Source organism: Oncorhynchus tshawytscha, linkage group LG11 (genome assembly GCF_018296145.1).
Source record: "Oncorhynchus tshawytscha isolate Ot180627B linkage group LG11, Otsh_v2.0, whole genome shotgun sequence".
Classification (NCBI taxonomy): Eukaryota; Metazoa; Chordata; class Actinopteri; order Salmoniformes; family Salmonidae; genus Oncorhynchus; species Oncorhynchus tshawytscha.
The window spans coordinates 39,383,087-39,402,589 of record NC_056439.1 but is presented as its reverse complement, the minus strand read 5'-3'; the positions used below and the strand labels follow the sequence as shown (position 1 = coordinate 39,402,589).

The 19,503-nt window shown below is 42.0% G+C and overlaps 2 protein-coding genes across 6 annotated transcripts in view; both read left to right on the top strand.

Moving 5' to 3' along the window:
• The window catches only part of LOC112261981 (filamin-A-interacting protein 1), a 35,018-nt gene extending 29,578 nt beyond the window's left edge, over positions 1-5,440 (top strand). For all 4 annotated transcript variants that reach the window (XM_024437643.2, XM_024437642.2, XM_024437644.2 and 1 more), the window contains 2 exons: positions 292-3,301; positions 3,984-5,440. In XM_024437643.2, coding sequence (XP_024293411.1) covers positions 292-3,301; positions 3,984-4,190 — 3,217 coding nt within the window. In that variant the 3' untranslated portion in view covers positions 4,191-5,440. The remainder of the gene's footprint in view (positions 1-291; positions 3,302-3,983) is intronic.
• Positions 5,441-10,590: 5,150 nt separating this feature from the next.
• LOC112261988 (cell cycle control protein 50A) lies at positions 10,591-15,383 on the top strand. 2 transcript variants are annotated; one of them, XM_024437650.2, is made up of 7 exons: positions 10,592-11,092; positions 11,266-11,385; positions 11,787-11,894; positions 12,041-12,125; positions 12,988-13,131; positions 13,216-13,428; positions 13,692-15,383. In XM_024437650.2, the coding sequence occupies exons 1-7, from the start codon at positions 10,844-10,846 to the stop codon at positions 13,883-13,885; spliced, it is 1,113 nt and encodes a 370-aa protein (XP_024293418.1). In that variant the 5' UTR covers positions 10,592-10,843; the 3' UTR covers positions 13,886-15,383. The 2 variants fall into 2 exon arrangements, with proteins under 2 accessions (XP_024293419.1, XP_024293418.1); XM_024437651.2 differs by lacking the exon at positions 12,988-13,131 and having other exon boundaries at positions 10,591-11,092.
• The last annotated feature ends 4,120 nt before the right edge of the window (positions 15,384-19,503 follow it).

The window sequence follows — 19,503 nt, the reverse complement described above, 5'->3', positions numbered from 1 at the left end:
AATAGTATCTTAGTGTTTAAGTTTCATGGCAGCTTACTGTATATTGTGTTCAATCACTCCTGTCATGTGAGACCAATTCTCTATGGTTTGACATTTCTGTAGAAATTCAAAAAATGATTGTGCTACAAAGTATCAAGCTTGGCTGAAGTGAATGATGTTTAAATTATATTTTTCTTTGTGAAAGATTACATTACAGAATGATACACCGAATAAAATTACTTCTAGGATGTACAGTCCAGCAGAACAGTTTACACATCCTTAATGGTAAAAAAAAAAATGTTCTCTTGCCAGATTGAAGAGGTTGCTGGAGAATGAGAAAGCCTACCAGGTCCGTAAAGAGAAGGAGAACACCAAGCGTCTGGAGAAGGTGAGGGAGGAGCTGGTCAAACTGAAGTCCTTTGCCCTGATGCTGGTGGACGAGCGGCAACTCCACCTGGAGCAGATGGACCAGCAGAGCCAGAGGGTCCAGGAGCTGACCCAGCAGCTGTCCCAGAGGGAGCAGGACCTGAGCAACGCCAGTGCCCGGGCCCAGGAGGACAGACTGAGGGCCCTGAGCTTGGAGGGCGAGCTGAGTGAGTGCCAGGCCAAGTTTACCCAGGAGCAGGAAGAGATTACAGCCAAGCTGGCCAGCCAGGAGTCCCAGAACCGCCAGTTGGATGTCAAGCTGTCTGGACTCACCCACACGCTGGAGGAGCTGGAGGAGAGCAACAGGGCTCTGAGGAGATCAGAGGAGGAGCGCAATGGGGCTCTGAAGAGGTCAGAAGACATGCTGGAGGAGATCAACGGGGCTCTGAGGAGGTCAAAGGAGGAGCTGGAGGAGAGCAAATGGGCTCTGGGGAAGTCAAAGGAGGAGTTGGAGGAGAGCAACGGTGCTCTGAGGACGTCAAAGGAGGAGCTGGACGAGCTGAGGGACAAGATCAGCAAAGGGGATTATGGGAACTCTAACCTAATGACTGAACTGGAGAACCTCCGCAAACGGGTATTTGAGATGGAAGGGCAGGACGAGGAGATCACCAAGGCAGAGGCCCAGTGCAGGGAGCTGAGGAAGAGGTTGCAGGAGGAAGAGAGCCGAGGGAAAGAACTCAAACTGCAAGTGGAGAAGCTCCAGAAGAGAATGGTGGAACTGGAGAGACTAGAGGGGGCGTTCAATGCCAGCAAGGCGGAGTGCTTCCAGTTACACGCCACTCTGGAGAGAGAGAAGGACATGTCAAAGGAGCTTGCCGAAGAACTGGTGGCCGTTAAGATACGCATGAAAGAGATGGAATCCTCTGAGCTGAGACTGGAAAAGACTGAGCAGGGCCTTAAAGATGACCTGGCAACGCTGAAATCATTCACTATGGTAATGGTTGATGAGAAAAATAATATGATGGAGAGAATGCTGTTAGAGGAGAAGAAGAGGGATGATCTGAGTGAGATGTTCAAAGTGGAGCAGGTCAAGGTCATGGAGGTGACTGAGAGATTGATAGAGGAGAGTAAAAAGCTCCTGAAGTTGAAATCAGAGATGGAGGCCAAGGTCGGGACCCTCACCAGAGAGAAAGGAGAGCTTAGCACTAAGCTCACATGTGAAATGGAAAAGAGCAAGGATCTGAGCTCCAAAGTCAGCCAAATGAACAAGAGGTCAGATGGATTGCAGGAGGCAGAAAATATATCCACAAATAACATAGCAAAGAGGGAACTGGGAAGCTTGTCAGATGGGTGTTCGAAAGAGGACAACAGGGTGAAGGAGCTAACGTTTGAAATAGAGCGGTTGAAAAAACGTCTCAAGCAGCTGGAGGTTGTGGAGGGCGATTTGATAAAGACAGAGGATCAGTATGACCTGCTGGAGAAAAAGTTAATGACGGAGCAAGACAAGGCCAAAATTCTCTCCCAGCAGGTGGAGGAGATGAGGAGTCAGATCGCCAGGACTAAAGCAATAGAGAATGGAGAGGTGGAGAGCCAGGAGGCAGACCTACGACAGCGCTGCAGGACAGAGAACGCCAACACCAGAGACTTGCAGAATGACATGATAGCCCTCAAGGAGAAGATCCATGAGCTGATGCACAAAGAAGACCAGCTCTCTCAACTCCAAGTGGACTACTCCTTCCTCCAGCAGAGGTTCCTAGAGGAAGAGGAGAAGAAGAACAACATGAGCATTGAGGTCCTCCACCTCACCAAAGAGCTGGAGGTGACCAAGCGCCACAGCCGCGCTCTACGACCCAGTCTGAACGGGAGGAGGATGGTGGACATTGCCATGGCGTCCACAGGAGTTCAGACTGATGCGCTGGCCAATGAGACGGCAGAAGAGGACACCCCAGCCGTGTTCATCAGGAAGTCCGTCCAGGAAGAGAATCACATCATGAGTAATCTTCGACAGAAGGGTCTCAAGAAACCCACAGAGAAAGCTGGTGGTCATGAACGCTACTCACCCTCTGTTGCCGCTGACCTCAGCATGAAGAAGTCCTGGATTCCCTGGATGAGGAAGAGGGAAATCATCCCTCAGGGTGGTAATCTGGACAAGTCTGTCCATATCAACAGTGAATCCATGCATTCTGATCTGGCCATGTCCCAGAAGCAAGGGCAGCCTTTACGCATCAGAGTGACCCCAGACCACGAGAACAGCACGGCTACCTTGGAGATCAGCAGTCCTTCTACTGAGGACCTCTATTCCAGCTCCAACCTCAGCCTCAGTCCCACCCTGCAGGGCCACCAGAAGCCTCGAATCACTATCATTCCCACCCACACCGCTGCAGCTTCAAGGGGAAAAGCCAGTGCCGGGCCAGGGGGACCAGAGAGGTCCAAGTCCCCGGTCACCGTCACCACCATCTCCAGGGCCAAGTCACCAGAGATCAGCAAGGCCTCCTCCTCATCAGGCAGACCCATATCACCCATATCCATCATGACAGTTAGGGCTTCTATGGTGTCCAATATGTCCACCTCCCCAGAGCCCCAGGAGATGACCATGGGCCGGGCCGTGTTCAAGGTGACCCCTGAGAAACAGATGGTCCCCACACCGATCAGGAAGTACAATTCTAATGCCAGTATCATCACCACCACAGAGGACAACAAGATTCACATCCACCTGCACGGCTCCCAGTTCAATAAGAGCCCCTCGGAGGGCCACAGCAACACAGGACCCAAGGTGGTGGTTAGGCCTGTCGGCATGGCAACAGAGTGTAGCAGAGAGATGATGTTATCCACAGGCACGGTGTTGCGCTCCCCTCGCCATAGTGCCACTGCTGTCAAAACCACACCCAGTAAAGTGATGAGCAGCATCACCATCACTGCAGTCACGTCCACCCCTGGCAGACCAACACAAGCTGTGGTGAGTCTCCTCAGTACATCAATTCACCTGGCTGTTATGTTAATGTGTTATTAACTGGTTCAAACTTATACTTTGAGTTGTGTTAACCGTATGCACCTATAATTAAATTAGGAATCTAATAAAAGGAAATCTATGAAAATAATTATGTTTATGAACTATCAAAATAATGATTTTGTAAGATTGTGGACATGTACATTCCTTTCTGTTATGTAACATATTGATGGGCGACAAGGTAGCATCTCACTGAATGGGTGGTATAATGAGGTCTTTGTGGGGCAAATGGTAGCGTGACAGAGAGAGCTTTATCAACAGCCCTCCAGACAACAGAGCTCTAATGATATGGCAATCTGCCACCATGTTACAATCATCCTGTCACTTATAGCTGCTGCTGAGTGTGTTCATTCTCACACAGACACACAGGACACAAACACCCTTACTGACAGAAGAAAGGCAGCACAGAGCCAGTAGGCTGCCATACGCCGTAACATGACTCTCAGCATTACTCCCCCACTGAGTTGGTCTTGAAAGAAGGACAGTCCCTATAGTATATGTTCTCTAAGGGAAATGTTTTCGTTGATATTCCCCCTCAGTAATGGATCCTTCTCTTCTACCCGTTTCTCTGTTGTGGCCTCCTCTTCTCTCACCCCCTCTCCTCTTTCTATCCTATCCCTTTATCGCCCAGCATGATGCCCACCCACCCCGGGCAGGGCTCACCCGTATCCCCATGTCCAAGGGCCTGAAGACAGGCAAAGCCATGCTGGGAGCCCTGGGGATGTCTGGAGGAATGAGGCTGGAGCAGAGAGCAGAAAGCCAGTCCATGAGGATAGAGCTGAAGAAATCTACAATCAGCAGCACAACAGCCTTTCAAAATGGAGGGAAAAGCTGTTAGAGCCAGAGACACGAACAGGGAACAGAAGTCAAACAAGCTGCCAACCCATAGTAATGTTCTATGGGTCAAAGGTGCTCAGTATAGAGGCACCATTAAATGACCTGGAGACAGAGAGCGAGGGGGGATTTTCAGACAAGGGAAAGTCGTTTGGCTCCTCTCTATTGAGCAGGAGCCTGAGTTGATGATTGTGTTCTTGTCTAACTGAAAACAGTACACATATCTAATATATTATATTTTTTAGAAACTATTTATATTCTGTTCTCAGTGTTTGTAATGTGGATGAAATCAACTGAACTGCGTTCTTTGATAAGCGCTGGCATGTGTGCATTTTGTAAGGGGAGAGGCCGTGTGTATTGTCAGGTAGTTCTGCTATTAACTGCTTCATGTACTCGTTAGGGGACTGCTTCACCTAGTGAGCTTTTCATTATGCATTTTTGTACTGCATTTAATATGGAGGCCATATCATTTGGTTTGCAGCAAATTAAATGTGTCCTTTTTTATGTAAAGGTTTTTAAATAAACTTTTTTTTTTAAAGATGACCTACAGAATATTGTTATGAGAATACATGCAACATTGAGTGGACAATGTTAATGTTCTCTAACATTATTTTGGATGCATTCTTTGGGCAAGGCATCAGTTGAACCAGACTCACTATAGTAATTAATTCATCTCACATTCATCTACTGAATAGGCAGTGTTTTTATGGACTTGCTGTGTGTTATGAAATTGGAAAATATATCAAAACAAATGGCCGTATACATCAATGCTTCTGCTGTGATACACTGGAGAGCCAAATTGTCACAGTCATCTTTCAGTTGTGGAGCGCTCACTTGCCATAGAGCAATTCAAATCAACTCGTTTAACAAGCTGCCTGTGTCTACAATCACCAACCATGTGCCCTCTGAATGAAAGAATCATATTGTTTCTAATTTGCTCAATCGACCAATGAGAGAATCAAACCAGTATCATTAGATGGGTTTGTTGTGAGTCAAAGGGTAACTAGCCTGAGAACCCCTATGGGAAATGATGTATAGAAATATAGGAATTCAAAATGCGTCAAAATATATTTTGTAATGTCTATGCCATAAATTAAATATCTCTACATGTTTTAAATGTGTATAAAACAGACCTGCCTTTACAGTTTGTAACGTAACTCAATGCACAAGCAATGAGCATTGTCAATTATAATAGAACACATTGAATTAATGTGAACATGATGAAACAATTGAAAGAAACATAATTGTAATACATTTTCTATGCTGGTCTTTTTTTTGTATGCTGATATGGATATGAGCAAATTCACTCAGAGCAAATGGCCTGTGGGACAAAAAGAAGAATGGTTCATAAATGGCTGAAGTAGCAGGGATGTTAAAGTCCTCAGTTGAGGAGATGAATAGATACATTTTGGAAGGATTCAGTCAAACCTCACTAGGGTAGATTGTCATGTGACACAACCATTGATGCCATGAGGTCAAAGCGTGAGGGAGGGAGCAGGCCAGAGAGCTTTTGAGGGAGTGGTCCAGGCCCCTGGCTTGGAGGCTTTGAGATGGTCACATCAGTGTAGGGGATCTGCGGCCCCATAGACTTGCGGTTGATGTTAGCAGGAGATCACCAGAGAAAGCTATGATTGGCTGACAGTCTTGGAGCTAAACCTAGTGTAGAGTGTAAAGCAATGTTCAAGGATAGAGCACCTACAGTCAGTCAGTCCAGAAAAATCTACCACTTGCAATCTATTACATCACTGACATATACATCCATCCCAAACATAAATATTATTTGGGCGCTTTGTGTCACAAATTAGTCAGTGAACATGGGGTTAGAATAGAATAGAATTTGAAAAATGAGAGTATTTTCCCAGAGGGAACTTCAGTGAAGTCTGAATAGGGTAAACTGTAAATCATATAGACTACAGTGAATTGAGATATAACGTATTGTAGCCTCATCCTATGATGATGATATGTCCAGTGTCACATGAAAACATAATGAAACAATGAGTGCACATTTTAAAATCTACTGCGACACAAGGTGATCAATTCAAAATGTTAAAAGGTGCAATATGCAGAAATTGCTCCGCCATTTCCTTGCTGCTAAAATTCGAATAGTTTGCCTAATTTCCGTTGATGCCTCCATCCATGCAGTGCTTATCGGCGTCTAGTATCCAACGTTACAGTGCATTAAAAATCACCTACTGTAGAGAATCATTGTACCATCTAGACCGCTTTTAAATATATTTTCAACTGTTTGAAGACGGTGTATTAATCAAATGTAAAAGACATAAGAAACTAAATTTAAGAACGGGGAGCATAGAAATAGCGCACATAGAACAGATCTACCACTTCTTAGACTTGCTTTCAACTAGTGCGCAACTGCAGCCCGCAATTCAGTGTGTTCCTGCATGTAGGCAGTTCCTTCATGAACACCCACAAGCATCCCATCGGTTCTTACATGAATGCACCTCCTTGAGCATTCCTGCATGAGATGCAGGCCTCCTAATTGTCCCTAGAATTTCTAAGCAAACAGCTGGAGGCAGGGCTTTCTCCTATAGAGCTTCATTTTTATGGAATGGTCTGCCTACCCATGTGAGAGACGCAAACTCGGTCTCAACCTTTAAGTCTTTACTGAAGACTCATCTCTTCAGTAGGTCCTATGATTGAGTGTAGTCTGGCCCAGGAATGTGAAGGTGAACGGAAAGGCACTGGAGCAACCAACCGCCCTTGCTGTCTCTGCCTGGCCGGTTCCCCTCTCTCCACTGGGATTCTCTGCCTCTAACCCTATTACAGGGGCTGAGTCACTGGCTCACTGGTGCTCTTCCATGCCGTCTCTAGGAGGGGTGCATCACTTGAGTGGGTTGAGTCACTGACGTGGTCTTCCTGTCTGGGTTGGCGCCCCCCCCTTGGGTTGTGCCGTGGGGGAGATCTTTGTGGGCTATACTCTGTCGTCTCTCAGGATGGTAAGTTGGTGGTTGAAGATATCCCTCTAGTGGTGTGGGGGCTGTAATTTGGCAAAGTGGGTGGGGTTATATCCTGCCTGTTTGGCCCTGTCCGGAGGTATCTCACAGTGTCTCTCACAGTGCCACAGTGTCTCCTGACCCCCCCCCCTGTCTCAGCCTCCAGTATTTATGCTGCAATAGTTTATGTGTCGGGGGGCTAGAGTCAGTCTGTTATATCTGGATTATTTCTCCTTTCTTATCCGGTGTCCTGTGTGAATTTAAGTATGCTCTCTCTAATTCTCTATTTCTCTCTCTCGGGGGACCTGAGCCCTAGGACCATGCCTCAGGACAACCTGGCATGATGACTCCTTGCTGTCCCCAGTCCACCTGGCTGTGCTGCTGCTCCAGTTTCAACTGTTGTGTTTGCGGCTATGGAACCCTGGCCTGTTCACCAGACGTGCTACCTGTCCCAGACCTTCTGTTTTCAACTCTCTAGAGACAGCAGGAGTGGTAGAGATAGATCGGCTATGAAAAGCCAACTGACATTTACTCCTGAGGTGCTGACCTGTTGCACCCTCGACCACTACTGTGATTATTATTATTTGACCATGCTGGTCATTTATGAACATTTGAACATCTTGGCCATGTTCTGTTATATAAAAAAAAATTCCACCCAGCCCAGCCAGAAGAGGACAGGCCACCCCTCATAGCCTGGTTCCTCTTTAGGTTTCTTCCTAGGTTTTGGCCTTTCTAGGGAGTTTTTCCTAGCCACTGTGCTTCTACAGCTGCAGCTTCTATTGCTTGCTGTTTGGAGTTTTAGGCTGGGTTTCTGTACAGCACTTTGAGATATCAGCTGATCTAAGAAGGTCTATATAAATAAATTTGACTTTGATTTTGATTTGATCTGTGGGAAAACAGTGCCAGACATCTGGGGGCGAAGGACACTGTCTACCGGTCGCCCCGTCTCCCGCTAGCACAACACTATGGTGGGTGATAAGTGCCAGCATACCCCATAGTGCCCAATAGGCAGGGAGAGGGACACTACCGGTGTACAGCTAGCTAGCTATCGTTGTGGCAACCACCCCTTCTTCGGTGGGGCTTATCTGTGGCTGGCATCCAATGTTATTGTGCATTAACACCACCTAGTGTACTGGAGCCAGTGGCGATTTTAGTATGATGGGCCAAACTAAATCTATTTTTTTATACATGCCAGCAAAGACACTACACAACATTAAACAATACATTCATTGCACTATAACGTGGAGTGAATCATTACCACTGCTACACCTGCCTATCAGTGGAGCCTCATCTGACAGCCAAACAGTTCATTCAGACTCATTTACTGCCTTTTTAAAAACCATACCTGATGTGCTTAAATAAATATGGTTTCTACTAACTCCTTGTGGATTTGTGTAACTCAATAAGAATCGCATTCTTCTTCAAAATGAACAAATGCCGACATGATTGAGTTTTGAACCATACAGAAACATTATTACATTTATTTTCAGTAAATTCATCATTAACACTTAGCTCTAAGTATAAGAAACTGCACGCAAACGACCTGCGACGAGGTAGGCCAAGTCGTTCTGCACTTTCAAAATGGACACTGACTGAAATTAAGATAAAATCAGCAAGATGTTGAGGCCTTAACTTTACTCTTCTTTAAGTCATCACAGAGAGAGAGAGACACAGGCGAGAGAGACGCGGTATGCCTACCATTTTAAGTATTTTATAAGACCTACAGTATGTGGTCTAAAAAGGAAGGAAAATACAATCACGAGGGTCCACTTTTAAAGACAATATACCAACACACAGACAGCGCACAGCACAAACATAACAGCTCTCGCAATATCAATTGGAATTACATGGGTCTATTACTGATCTTTTTGTAGAATTATTTGGGGGGAAATTAGGAAGAGACTGTCACTGGCAAACACAGTTACATGCCCAACAACATTATATTGTACCCCTCTCCTCGTGGAGAAAAGCACATGAGCTAATTATGATTCACAAAGTAAGCAAAACAATGAAATGCATCATTCCAATATTGCCTAAAATTATTAATAAGATACTAATGATATAGACCTGTATAAGCAATATAACAATTGGGAACAATGAGCAGATAAGAGGTAAGCCATAATTTTGATTAAGACAAATGAGCGAGCTAAAATGGATGTATTTGTTCAGCACTTTTGAAACAGGCAGCACAGAAATCAGAACATAGGCCGTTCTTACAGTATTCTCCCTCTACAACAAGTCAGAACCATAGGATAAATAAAGGGGGCATATAAACAGACAATGAAAGCACTTACAATATTCGATGATGACATTTCTCTGAAACAGGCTATAGGTTACATGTGCACCACCAAGTCAGAACAGTAGGATAAGTTCTGAGGGGGAGAGGAACAAAATTCTTACATACTGACCACACCGCCCACGTCGCGTGCGCAAGCGTTGCAAAATGAATGTACACATACATGTTATTCAGTCATTGCACCCACACTGCTCGAGTCTGCGTAGCCAGGCGCTATAATAGAACATGGTTCCATTTGGAACACTTGACGCACTGCAAGTCCGGCTCTCCCATCTCCTCATTGGTTTTTAGAAACATATACCCACGTGGGTGATTGAAAGATGAACTGAGGTCCACACTCAAGTCCAGTTGGTGGTGGTAACGCACCTTAAAGTAGGTTTCCAACCGCCATATAAAGTCCAAAGAAGAAGAGATTACTAGAAAGAACCCTTTTATCTGTGGATTAATTGTCAGTGTAGCGATATTGTACATTTCAGGTAAAATAAAAACCCAATGTTTATATCCCAGGACAAATCAGCTAGCAACAGCAAGCTAGCTAGTTAAATTGACATAAATGTGTAATGATTTTTGACCTGTCCCCAAATTAATATAGTTGGTTCAGAGCTCGTTTTGATATTTCAACCTGCGTCAGGTGTGAGTGGACAAAATCAACATGCGCACAAGAGGTGTGTGTGTGTGTGTGTGTGTGTGTGCGTGTGTGATATATATATAAAATTATGAGCTAGAGCCACACCTGCCCTGAAAAACAGGTCACCAATGACTGGAGCACCCCTGCCTCCGGCCTGTCCTTTAAAAATGTAACAATAGAAGTATAAAGAGGGATCCTGCAAATGCAGATATGCCCACATGCAAGAACGCCCGGACAGCGGCCCGCAATTGCATCCTTCTTGCTTTCAATGAGAATGACAGATCTATAACACACATTTCTATGTGAATTGGTCTTCGCCAAAAAAGTTACATATTGCAGCTTTAATGATGAATACATCCTATACAACAATAAATATATTTTTTTTAATTATAATTGAACATTGTCTGTTCGGATGGGAGTTTCAAACCTCTGCCTCACACCGAAAAAAAGTATTCTGATTAATTTATATGGTCTCACAAGGGTATTTTTTTAGAGAATCAAAGGGGCGTGCACTTTACCTGATCACGTGCAACATCCTTGGATTGATAGAAGTTTCCTGATTTATTCTCATAGCTGCCTACTTTCGCTCTCACGGTAACTCGAAATTCCCACCAAAGTAAATCCACAATGTTTGTATTTTTTTAAATGATTACATTTAAGGCTACGTAACATTATCGAGAAGATAACGGGTTGATTCACTTAGAAACGAAAGTTTACGCGCGACAGCCAGCTGTCACTGTTGTTGACAGTGTGGATTATTTTGTTCGACGAGAACTGCAGACATGATGGCGTCTAGCTACAACGCCAAGGAAGAGGACAGACACCAGCCTGGTGCTACCGGCCATGTAGGCGCAGGAACTATGACAAATAAAATGCCGGACAACACTGCGTTCAAACAGCAAAGACTGCCCGCTTGGCAACCTATTTTGACAGCCGGCACTGTTCTTCCTGCTTTCTTTGTAATTGGTCTCATCTTCATCCCCATCGGCGTTGGGCTTTTCGTGACCTCAAACAACATCAAAGAGTTCGAGGTAACGTTAGCTAACTATCCATAAAGTATAGGTACCATAGCATAGTCCATTCATTTTGATTGTGTATGGGTTAACGCTGTTGGCTAGCTAAACATCTTTCAGTTTGTCTGCTTTGAGTGTAATTGCTAGCTAAATTGACGCTAAATGTTATTGATAATCTCCCTAATTTACAGATTGATTACACTGGTGTTGACATGTCAAGTCCGTGCTACAACTGTTCTCAAAGCTACAGCTGGAACAACACAAAGTCATGTACCTGTTCTGTACCCTTCTCTCTGGATCAACCATTTGAGGTAAACTGAACAACCTACAACTTTATTTACCCTTTTGGGTCCTCAAAGTACTGTATAATCACAATTAAATGTTTAGACAAGTCAATCGGTAATAACTGGACTGGAGGCATACTTAGTGTCCATTAGCTGCTCTATTTAGAAACACTTAACGGTCGGCCTCTATTCAGAATCGATCATTACTATTTTACACCATTTCCCTTAATGTTATTTATTATGCACTCAAATAGATTTTACAGGATGATGTTATTATGTGAAGGAAATCCTTATTTAGACACTCAGCCTCCTGCACTTTCATCTTGGAGTTCCAGCATTGTTGTAATGTCTTATGAAGGCCTATTCTCTCATCTGATGAATAACTGAACTAATTTATTACTCATTGATCTGAAATTCTTCCCCGACAGAGTAATGTCTTCATGTACTACGGATTGTCCAACTTTTATCAGAATCACAGACGCTATGTGAAGTCCAGAGATGACAGCCAGTTAAACGGAGATAAGACTTCTCTACAGGTATGGTACGGGTACACTAAATTGTGAGGGCGTAAGCGACATCTGTCAAGTATCACATTATACATTGAATAGATGTCGGCCTAATTGTTAGCTTTAAACATCCATTATTTTTACGCTGCACTGAAACTTCTTGGCACTCTTTACAGAGCCCCAGCAAGGAATGTGAGCCGTACCGCAGCAGTGACAAGCCTATTGCTCCATGTGGTGCTATCGCCAATAGCCTCTTCAATGGTAAGACTTGAGGGCGGAATTCACTTAACAAATAGTTGCCATTTTCGGTTCCGCAGTCTCTTAGTAACATTACGGCACACACCAATGCGCAACTACAAACTTATATAAAACTATTTACAGTGCATTCGGAAAGTATTCAGACCTCAGTTTTGCTGGGCAGCTAGGAAGAGTCTTGGTGGTTCCAAACTTCTTCCATTTAAGAATGATTGAGGCCACTGTGTTCTTTGGGGTCCTTCAATGCTGCATACATTTTTGGTATCCTTCCCCAGATCTGTGCCTCCACACAATCCTGTCTCGATGCTCTATGGACAATTCCTTCAACCTTATGGCTTGGTTTTTGCTTTGACATGCACTATAAAATGTGGGACCTTATATAGACTGGTGTGTTCCTTTCTAAATATTGTCCAATCAATTGAATTTACCACAGGTGGACTCTAATCAAATTATAGAAACATCTCAAGGATGATCAATGGAATCAGGATACACCTGAGCTCAGTTTCGAGTCTCATAGCAAAGGGTCTGAATACTTATGTTAATAAGGCATTTCTGTTTTATTTTGAACGCATTAGCCAAAATGTCTAATGTCTGTTTTTGCTTTGTCATTGTGGAGTATCGTGTGTAGATCGAGGGGGAGGGGGGGAATGTTTTAATGAATTTTAGAATAAGGTAAAGTAACAATGTGGAAAAAGGGAAGGGGTCTGAATACTTTACAAATGTACTGTAGATAAACGTCTACCTATTTGGACCAACCCTTGACTAGAGTTTTTGGAGTGGCTTTACTCTAGTTTGCCATGAAGCATCAGTGTTGGTCCACTATTTCAGAGACCGGGCTTGCTATTGACTGCCATGTATTTCTCATCAGACACTCTGGAGCTCTATTACATTGACCCTAATGGCTCCAGAACTGCAATTCCTCTGGTAAAGAAGGGTATTGCATGGTGGACGGACAAGCATGTCAAATTCAGGAACCCCAGTGGAAACAACAACCTCACTGTAGTTTTCCAAGGTGATTTGCATACCATGCAAAATGACACAACTCCCTTGTAATAATCAAATTATCATGACTGACTTGGCCTTTTTCCTCCTTCAGGCACAAGCAAACCTGTGAACTGGAGAAAGCCTGTCTTTGAGCTAGACCCATCAGACTCTGACAACAATGGCTTCATCAATGAGGATTTCATTGTGTGGATGAGGACCGCTGCCCTGCCCACCTTCCGCAAGCTGTACCGCATCATCCAGAAGAAGCCCAACAACATGACCCCCACGTTGCCCCGAGGAGAATACATCCTGGAGGTCACATACAGTATCCTTTTGAGAAAGACTGCAATACATTACAACCTAGAGATTTGTGGCAGGCATATGTTTGTATTGAGTGAACATTGCACATAGGAGACAGAGCCATATGAGTTTGTTCAGTTATAAACCTATGTAGAGTACAATGCTTACTGTAATGAATCTTCATTCTCTTTTACCATTCACAAAGTCTACATAAGACACGCACAATTATCTTTAGAATCCTTGTGTCCAGATGCGCTGCTGTCATTTTCTTTAACCATGTGACCTCAGATTACCCAGTGCGAAGCTTCGATGGTAGGAAGCGCATGATTCTGAGCGCCATCTCCTGGATGGGTGGCAAAAACCCCTTCCTGGGCATTGCTTACATCACTGTGGGCTCTGTCTGCTTCTGCCTGGGCTTAGTCCTCCTCAGCATCCACTACAGATATGGCAAATGTAACAACAGTGCAAATATTTCCAGCTGAAGGCCTTGCTCATATGGAGACCCTACCTCCTCCCTCTGCATGCCTGGGTCTAGCCACCACTAGTTTGCCCTGCTCTGGACTGCTTGCTGATTTAGCCTGGATGCACTGCTCTTTGTTTGTTAAAATGTTTGTTTTGTGTTGTAATGTTAGCTCTCTCATTCCCACCTCCAGTGGAAGGCTGCAGTCAGGTGTTTTTTCAGAAGGGTGATTATATATAATTTCAGCATGTTCTAGATATCTGTTGTAAAGAACTTACACCATTGCGGATTCTCGTGACAAAGGTCTGTTCTACACAATATGTCTGTAATATTGTGCCCTGTGTGTGTGTTACACCCTGTAAATTAATGGGATGAGACACAAAAAGGCTCTGGGAGCTTAGGATACTGTGTCTTTGTACAAGATGACTGCTGAAAATGTTCTCTGTGGTTCTGAAGTACATAGTGTTTGTATTATCTTTTTATCTTATCTCAAAAGAACGTATATTATTTGAGCAATGTATGTTGTATGGCTTGATGGCACTATATTTTAATTGTAAGTTCCACACATATTATTCTGTAATATTTCCTGTTTGAATGTACTAATGTTTTTATTTTACATACCTCTGAGGCAATTTCAAACAGATTTGAATTGGGGGGGAAAAGTTCATAGACATGTTGATTGTTTAAGGATATAAGCAGTTATTGATTTGATCGAATAAATGTTCACTTATCGATTTTGTTGCCGCTCAACAAAAGAGATCTTATTGAGATTGGTTTGTCAATGTTTAATCACATTTTTATTTTGATCAATTACTGTATTGGTAAAACTGGTTTTCTCTAGTATGGTATGTGTGAAATCCTATTTTGTCCTCTTAGGATACAGCCATATCCAACTTGATCTGAAGGTTTTATGGACCAATGCTGTTGACGTTGTCTCTACAATGGAACTTTTTGACTTGACTATCAAAATGCATTTTAAAACATTTAACAAGCTTCATTTCAATGTTGACCAAACGCTATGCATTTCAAAAGTGTTACATTTGTTATGCAGTACTTGAATTTCTATTTAGGTTTTCTTTGTTTTTTAAAGCTAATTTTGCCCTTTATTCTTTAATATATTGCATTGGATAATCTGCTGATATTTCAAAAGTTAATCAAATGTGAAAAATGGTATTTGCAAGTTATTGTTTGGTTTTTATTTCCCTCATCAATGTTAATGGAAATGAAATGTGAGGTGCACTCCTGGGTGTTGCCCAATGATGGAACTAAACCCTAGAATTTGCTTGTTATGTTTTGGCCAATGAGGGGCTTTGCAGCCAACGATCAGCTATATAAGTCCCACATACACGTAGGAATGAATGGAATTATAGAGCATTTAATTTCAAGGACAAAAGTACATATTGGATTGGGGACAGTAAAATGAGAACTTTCAAAATAATTGTTTATTTTTAGCTTACAGAACATGATTAAAGTATGCATTAAGCTGTCTGTAATATAATAAATGTGACATGTAGACATTAGTAAATGTATTTCTATAGCGTCCAAATTATTTTACAATGTGGGGGAGTGCCAAGATGTAGGTGTGGGGGCTTTAAAACAGCGCTCCCTGCCAGTCATCTAGTGTATATATAAAACTGCCATTGCCCCATACCAAGTTATTTCTCACACACACACACAGGTATTCTATCACAATTTCCACATTTCAGAAGTTAATGACTCTCAGTTGTCAACTGAATGTCAGGCCAGGCTTCTCTAAATTTGAGCAGAGAACACACCAATTGCCAATGTCACTTTCCGCCATACGGGGAAACTGACTTTTTCCAGATTGGCAGCAACCACCTTCATAGACTACGGTGAGCATTTCATCCCATGTATGAGCTGCACCTACTTTTCACAATTCTGGGATAATATTGTCCGACCAATTTTCCAAGGTGGAAACTGTCAGTTTATTGAGGAATATACAGTACCAGTCAAGATTTGGACACACCTACTCTTTCAAGGGGTTTTCTTTATGTTTACTATTTTCTACATTGTAGAAAAATAGTGAAGACATCAAAACTATGAAATAACACATATGGAGCATGTAGTAACCAAAAAAGTGTTAAACAAATGTAAATCTATTTTTTATTCTTCAAAGTAGCCAACCTTTGCCTTGATGACAGCTTTGCACACTCTTGGCATTCTCTCAACCAGCTTCACCTGGAATACTTTTCCAACCTTCTTGAAGGAGTTGCCACATATGATGAGCATTTGTTGGCTGCTTTGCCTTCACTCTGCGGTCCAACTCATCCCAGACCATCTCAATTTGGTTGAGGTTGGGTGATTGTGGAGGCCAGGTCATCTGATGCAGCACTCCATCACTCTCATTCTTGGTCAAATAGCCTTTACACAGCCTGGAGGTATGTTGGGACATTGTCCTGTTGAAAAACAAATTATAATCAAATTATAATCCCACAAAGCGCAAACCAGAACTGTCATGTTCAAAAAATATTGATACAACAGTAGCTAAGATTAGGAGAGGTCTGGCCATAATAAAGTGCTACTCTTCCTTCTTAACAACCCTATCAACAAGGCAGGTCCTACAGGCCCTAGTTTTGCTGCACCTAGACTACTGTTCAGTAGTGTGGTCAGGTGCCACAAAGAGAGATTTAGGAAAATTGCAGTTGGCTCAGAATAGGGCAGCACAGCTGGCCCTTAAAGTACACAGAGAGCTAACATTAATGACATGCATGTCAATCTCTCATGGCTCAAAATGGAAGAGAGATTGACGTCATCACTACTTGTTTTTGTAAGAAGTGTTGACAAGCTGAATGTACCGAGCTGTCTGTTTAAACTACGGACACCCCAAGGCCAGAACAGACTATGGGAGGCGCACAGTACTACATAGAGCCATGACTACATGGAACTCTATTCCACATCAGGTAACTGATGCAAGCAATAGTATCTTTTTTTTTTAAAGGTAAAAGTACACCGTATGGAACAGCAGGGACTGTGAAGACACACACAAAGGTAAATACACACATGCGTATACATTGTAATATTGTTGTATGGTGGGACTATACATTTTGTGTTGTACATTTTGTATTGTAGATATGTAGTGGTGTAATAATGTAATAATAATATGATGTACTGTTTTATATTTTGCTTTATATTCAATGTTAGTACTTTAATGTGTTTGGGATCCCAGGAAGAGTAGCTGCTGACTTGGCACCAACTAATGGGGATCCCTAATAAATACGAATGTAAAATGGTTCCAAATATCTGATCGTTACACTAGCACCAGTCTACAAGGGTCCAGCCTTCACACAAAGTAACCAATGAGCAGCGTGTGAACATATTGCAGCAATTTCCGGTCGTCTCTAGTTACTACAGCCACAAAGTCATAGTTATGGCTAAACTTCACCTCTTTCTACAATTTATCTTCTTAAAATCTGATTTGAAACCTAACCCTAATCACACTACTAACCGTATGCCTTACCCTAACTTTGAATTAAGATTTTGTTTTGTATTTTGTTTTCATACATTTGTACGTTTTGGGCTTTGTGGCTGTGGTAGCCTCAGCGTGATTCTGGGGGGTATGGCAACGCGAGACTATGGCTGTGTTAACAAGTGACAAAGATTATGGATTTTCTGACAAGATATGTCTCGCCGCCATAACAATGCGAGTCGTTGTCCGCAAAGCGGCACAGCTGGATGTCCAGCTCCCGCCTATCCTTTCTTTGAATTGGTGGATACAATTTAAGGGTTTTATTGGCATGGGTAACATATGTCTACATTGCCAAAGAAAGTGAAATAGATAATAAACAAGAGTGAAATAAACAATAAACAATGTACAGTAAACATTACACTCGCAAACGTTCCAAAGGAATAGAGACTTTTCATATGTCGCATTATAGCTTTATACAGTGTTGTAACGATGTGCAAATAGTTAAAGTACAAAGGGGAAAATAAATACATAGAAATATAGGTTGTATTTACAATGGTGTTTGTTCTTCACTGGTTGCCCTTTTCTTATGGCAACAGGTCACAAATCTTGCTGCTGTGATTGCACATTGTGGTATTTCACCCAAGAGATATGGGAGTTTATCAAAATTGGATTTGTTTTCGAATTCTTTGTGGGTCAAATCAAATCAAATGCTACTGGTCACATACACGTGCTTAAAAGATGTTATTGGTCACATACACGTGCTTAAAAGATGTTATTGGTCACATACACGTGCTTAAAAGATGTTATTGGTCACATACACGTGCTTAAAAGATGTTATTGCAGGTGTAGCAAAATACTTGTGCTTCTAGCTCCGACAGTAAAGTAATATCTACCAAGTAATATTTGACAAATACACAACATTTACCCAATACACACACATCTAAGTAAAATAATGGAATTAAGTATATTTAAATATATGGATTGAGCAATGTCAGAGAGACATAGAATAAAATACAGTAGAATAGTATAGGATACAGTATATACATTTGAGATGGGTAATGCAAGATATGTAGACATAATTAAAGTGACTAGTGTTCCATTTATTAAAGTGGGCAGGGTCTGTGTAATCTGAGGGAAATATGTGTCTTTAAATGGTCATACATTTGGCAGGAGGTTAGGAAGTGCAGCTCAGTTTCCACCTCATTTTGTGGGCGGTGTGCACACATCATTGTAATCGTTTTATTAATTTCGATGAGGGTTGGTGACGTCAACCGCCTGTATTCAATGGAGAGAGATGCTATGCTACTAGCCTTTGTGGAATAATTCAGACATAACTGTAAGGAATAAGTCATTGTTCTACCCCAGCTGGCATGAGAGGAATATTGACTTTGTTTTGGATGTTTTTTGACCACAAGGGTAATATTCTCACATATGAACAATTTATAACATTGAAAGAGTTTCCAATACCTTTCAGAGAGTTAATTTCTGTGATTAAAGCCGTTCCCAGTGGTTTAAATACACGAATGAAAACTCATCTTAGCTTAGGTAATAATCACAAAGTTTATCCAGAACTCAGATTGGAAGGTGTGGGCTTACTTGAAAAATCTTGTTGTAATAAATATATAAGACAAATTCTTTATTCACAAAACCAACTTACACCGAGAGGAAAGTTTTTCTGGAACATGCTTATTCCTGACATTGTCTGGAAAAATGCATGGTTAAGGCCTTACAAATATTGTATACCAAACCAAGTTAAGGAAGTACACTTTAACATTTTACATAAGATATATCCATGTAATTCTATGATATCCAAATTTGTGGCAATTGATGATATCTGCATTTTCTGTGAAAAAGAAGGTGAGAATCTGTCTCACTTGTTCTTTGAATGTAAATTTGTGTCAGAATTTTGGGAAAACCTTGCAAAATACTTATATACCATTATGAACACTAGCTATGTTTTTGACATGAAAGATATAATATGTTACTATTGCAATGATAACAAGACCACTGAAATGATTGTGAATTATTTTATTCTTGTTGCCAAATACTTCATACACAAACAGAAATTCCAAAACTCTATACCAAAATTACATTTTTTTTTATTGAATTGAACTATTTTATTAAAACATTCATCCTTGTGAACAATAACAATAACATTTTTCTAAATCATTACAATAAGATTTTTTCAGAGTGATTACAATTGCACTAGAATT

Excerpts from the sequence above, each read along its gene's own strand:
- LOC112261988 (XM_024437650.2), top strand. The coding sequence starts at position 10,844 with ATGATGGCGTCTAGCTACAACGCCAAGGAAGAGGACAGACACCAGCCT. Across the intron at positions 13,132-13,215 it reads CCTCACTGTAGTTTTCCAAG|GCACAAGCAAACCTGTGAAC; the intron begins GTGATTTGCATA and ends TTCCTCCTTCAG. Across the intron at positions 13,429-13,691 it reads CATCCTGGAGGTCACATACA|ATTACCCAGTGCGAAGCTTC; the intron begins GTATCCTTTTGA and ends ATGTGACCTCAG.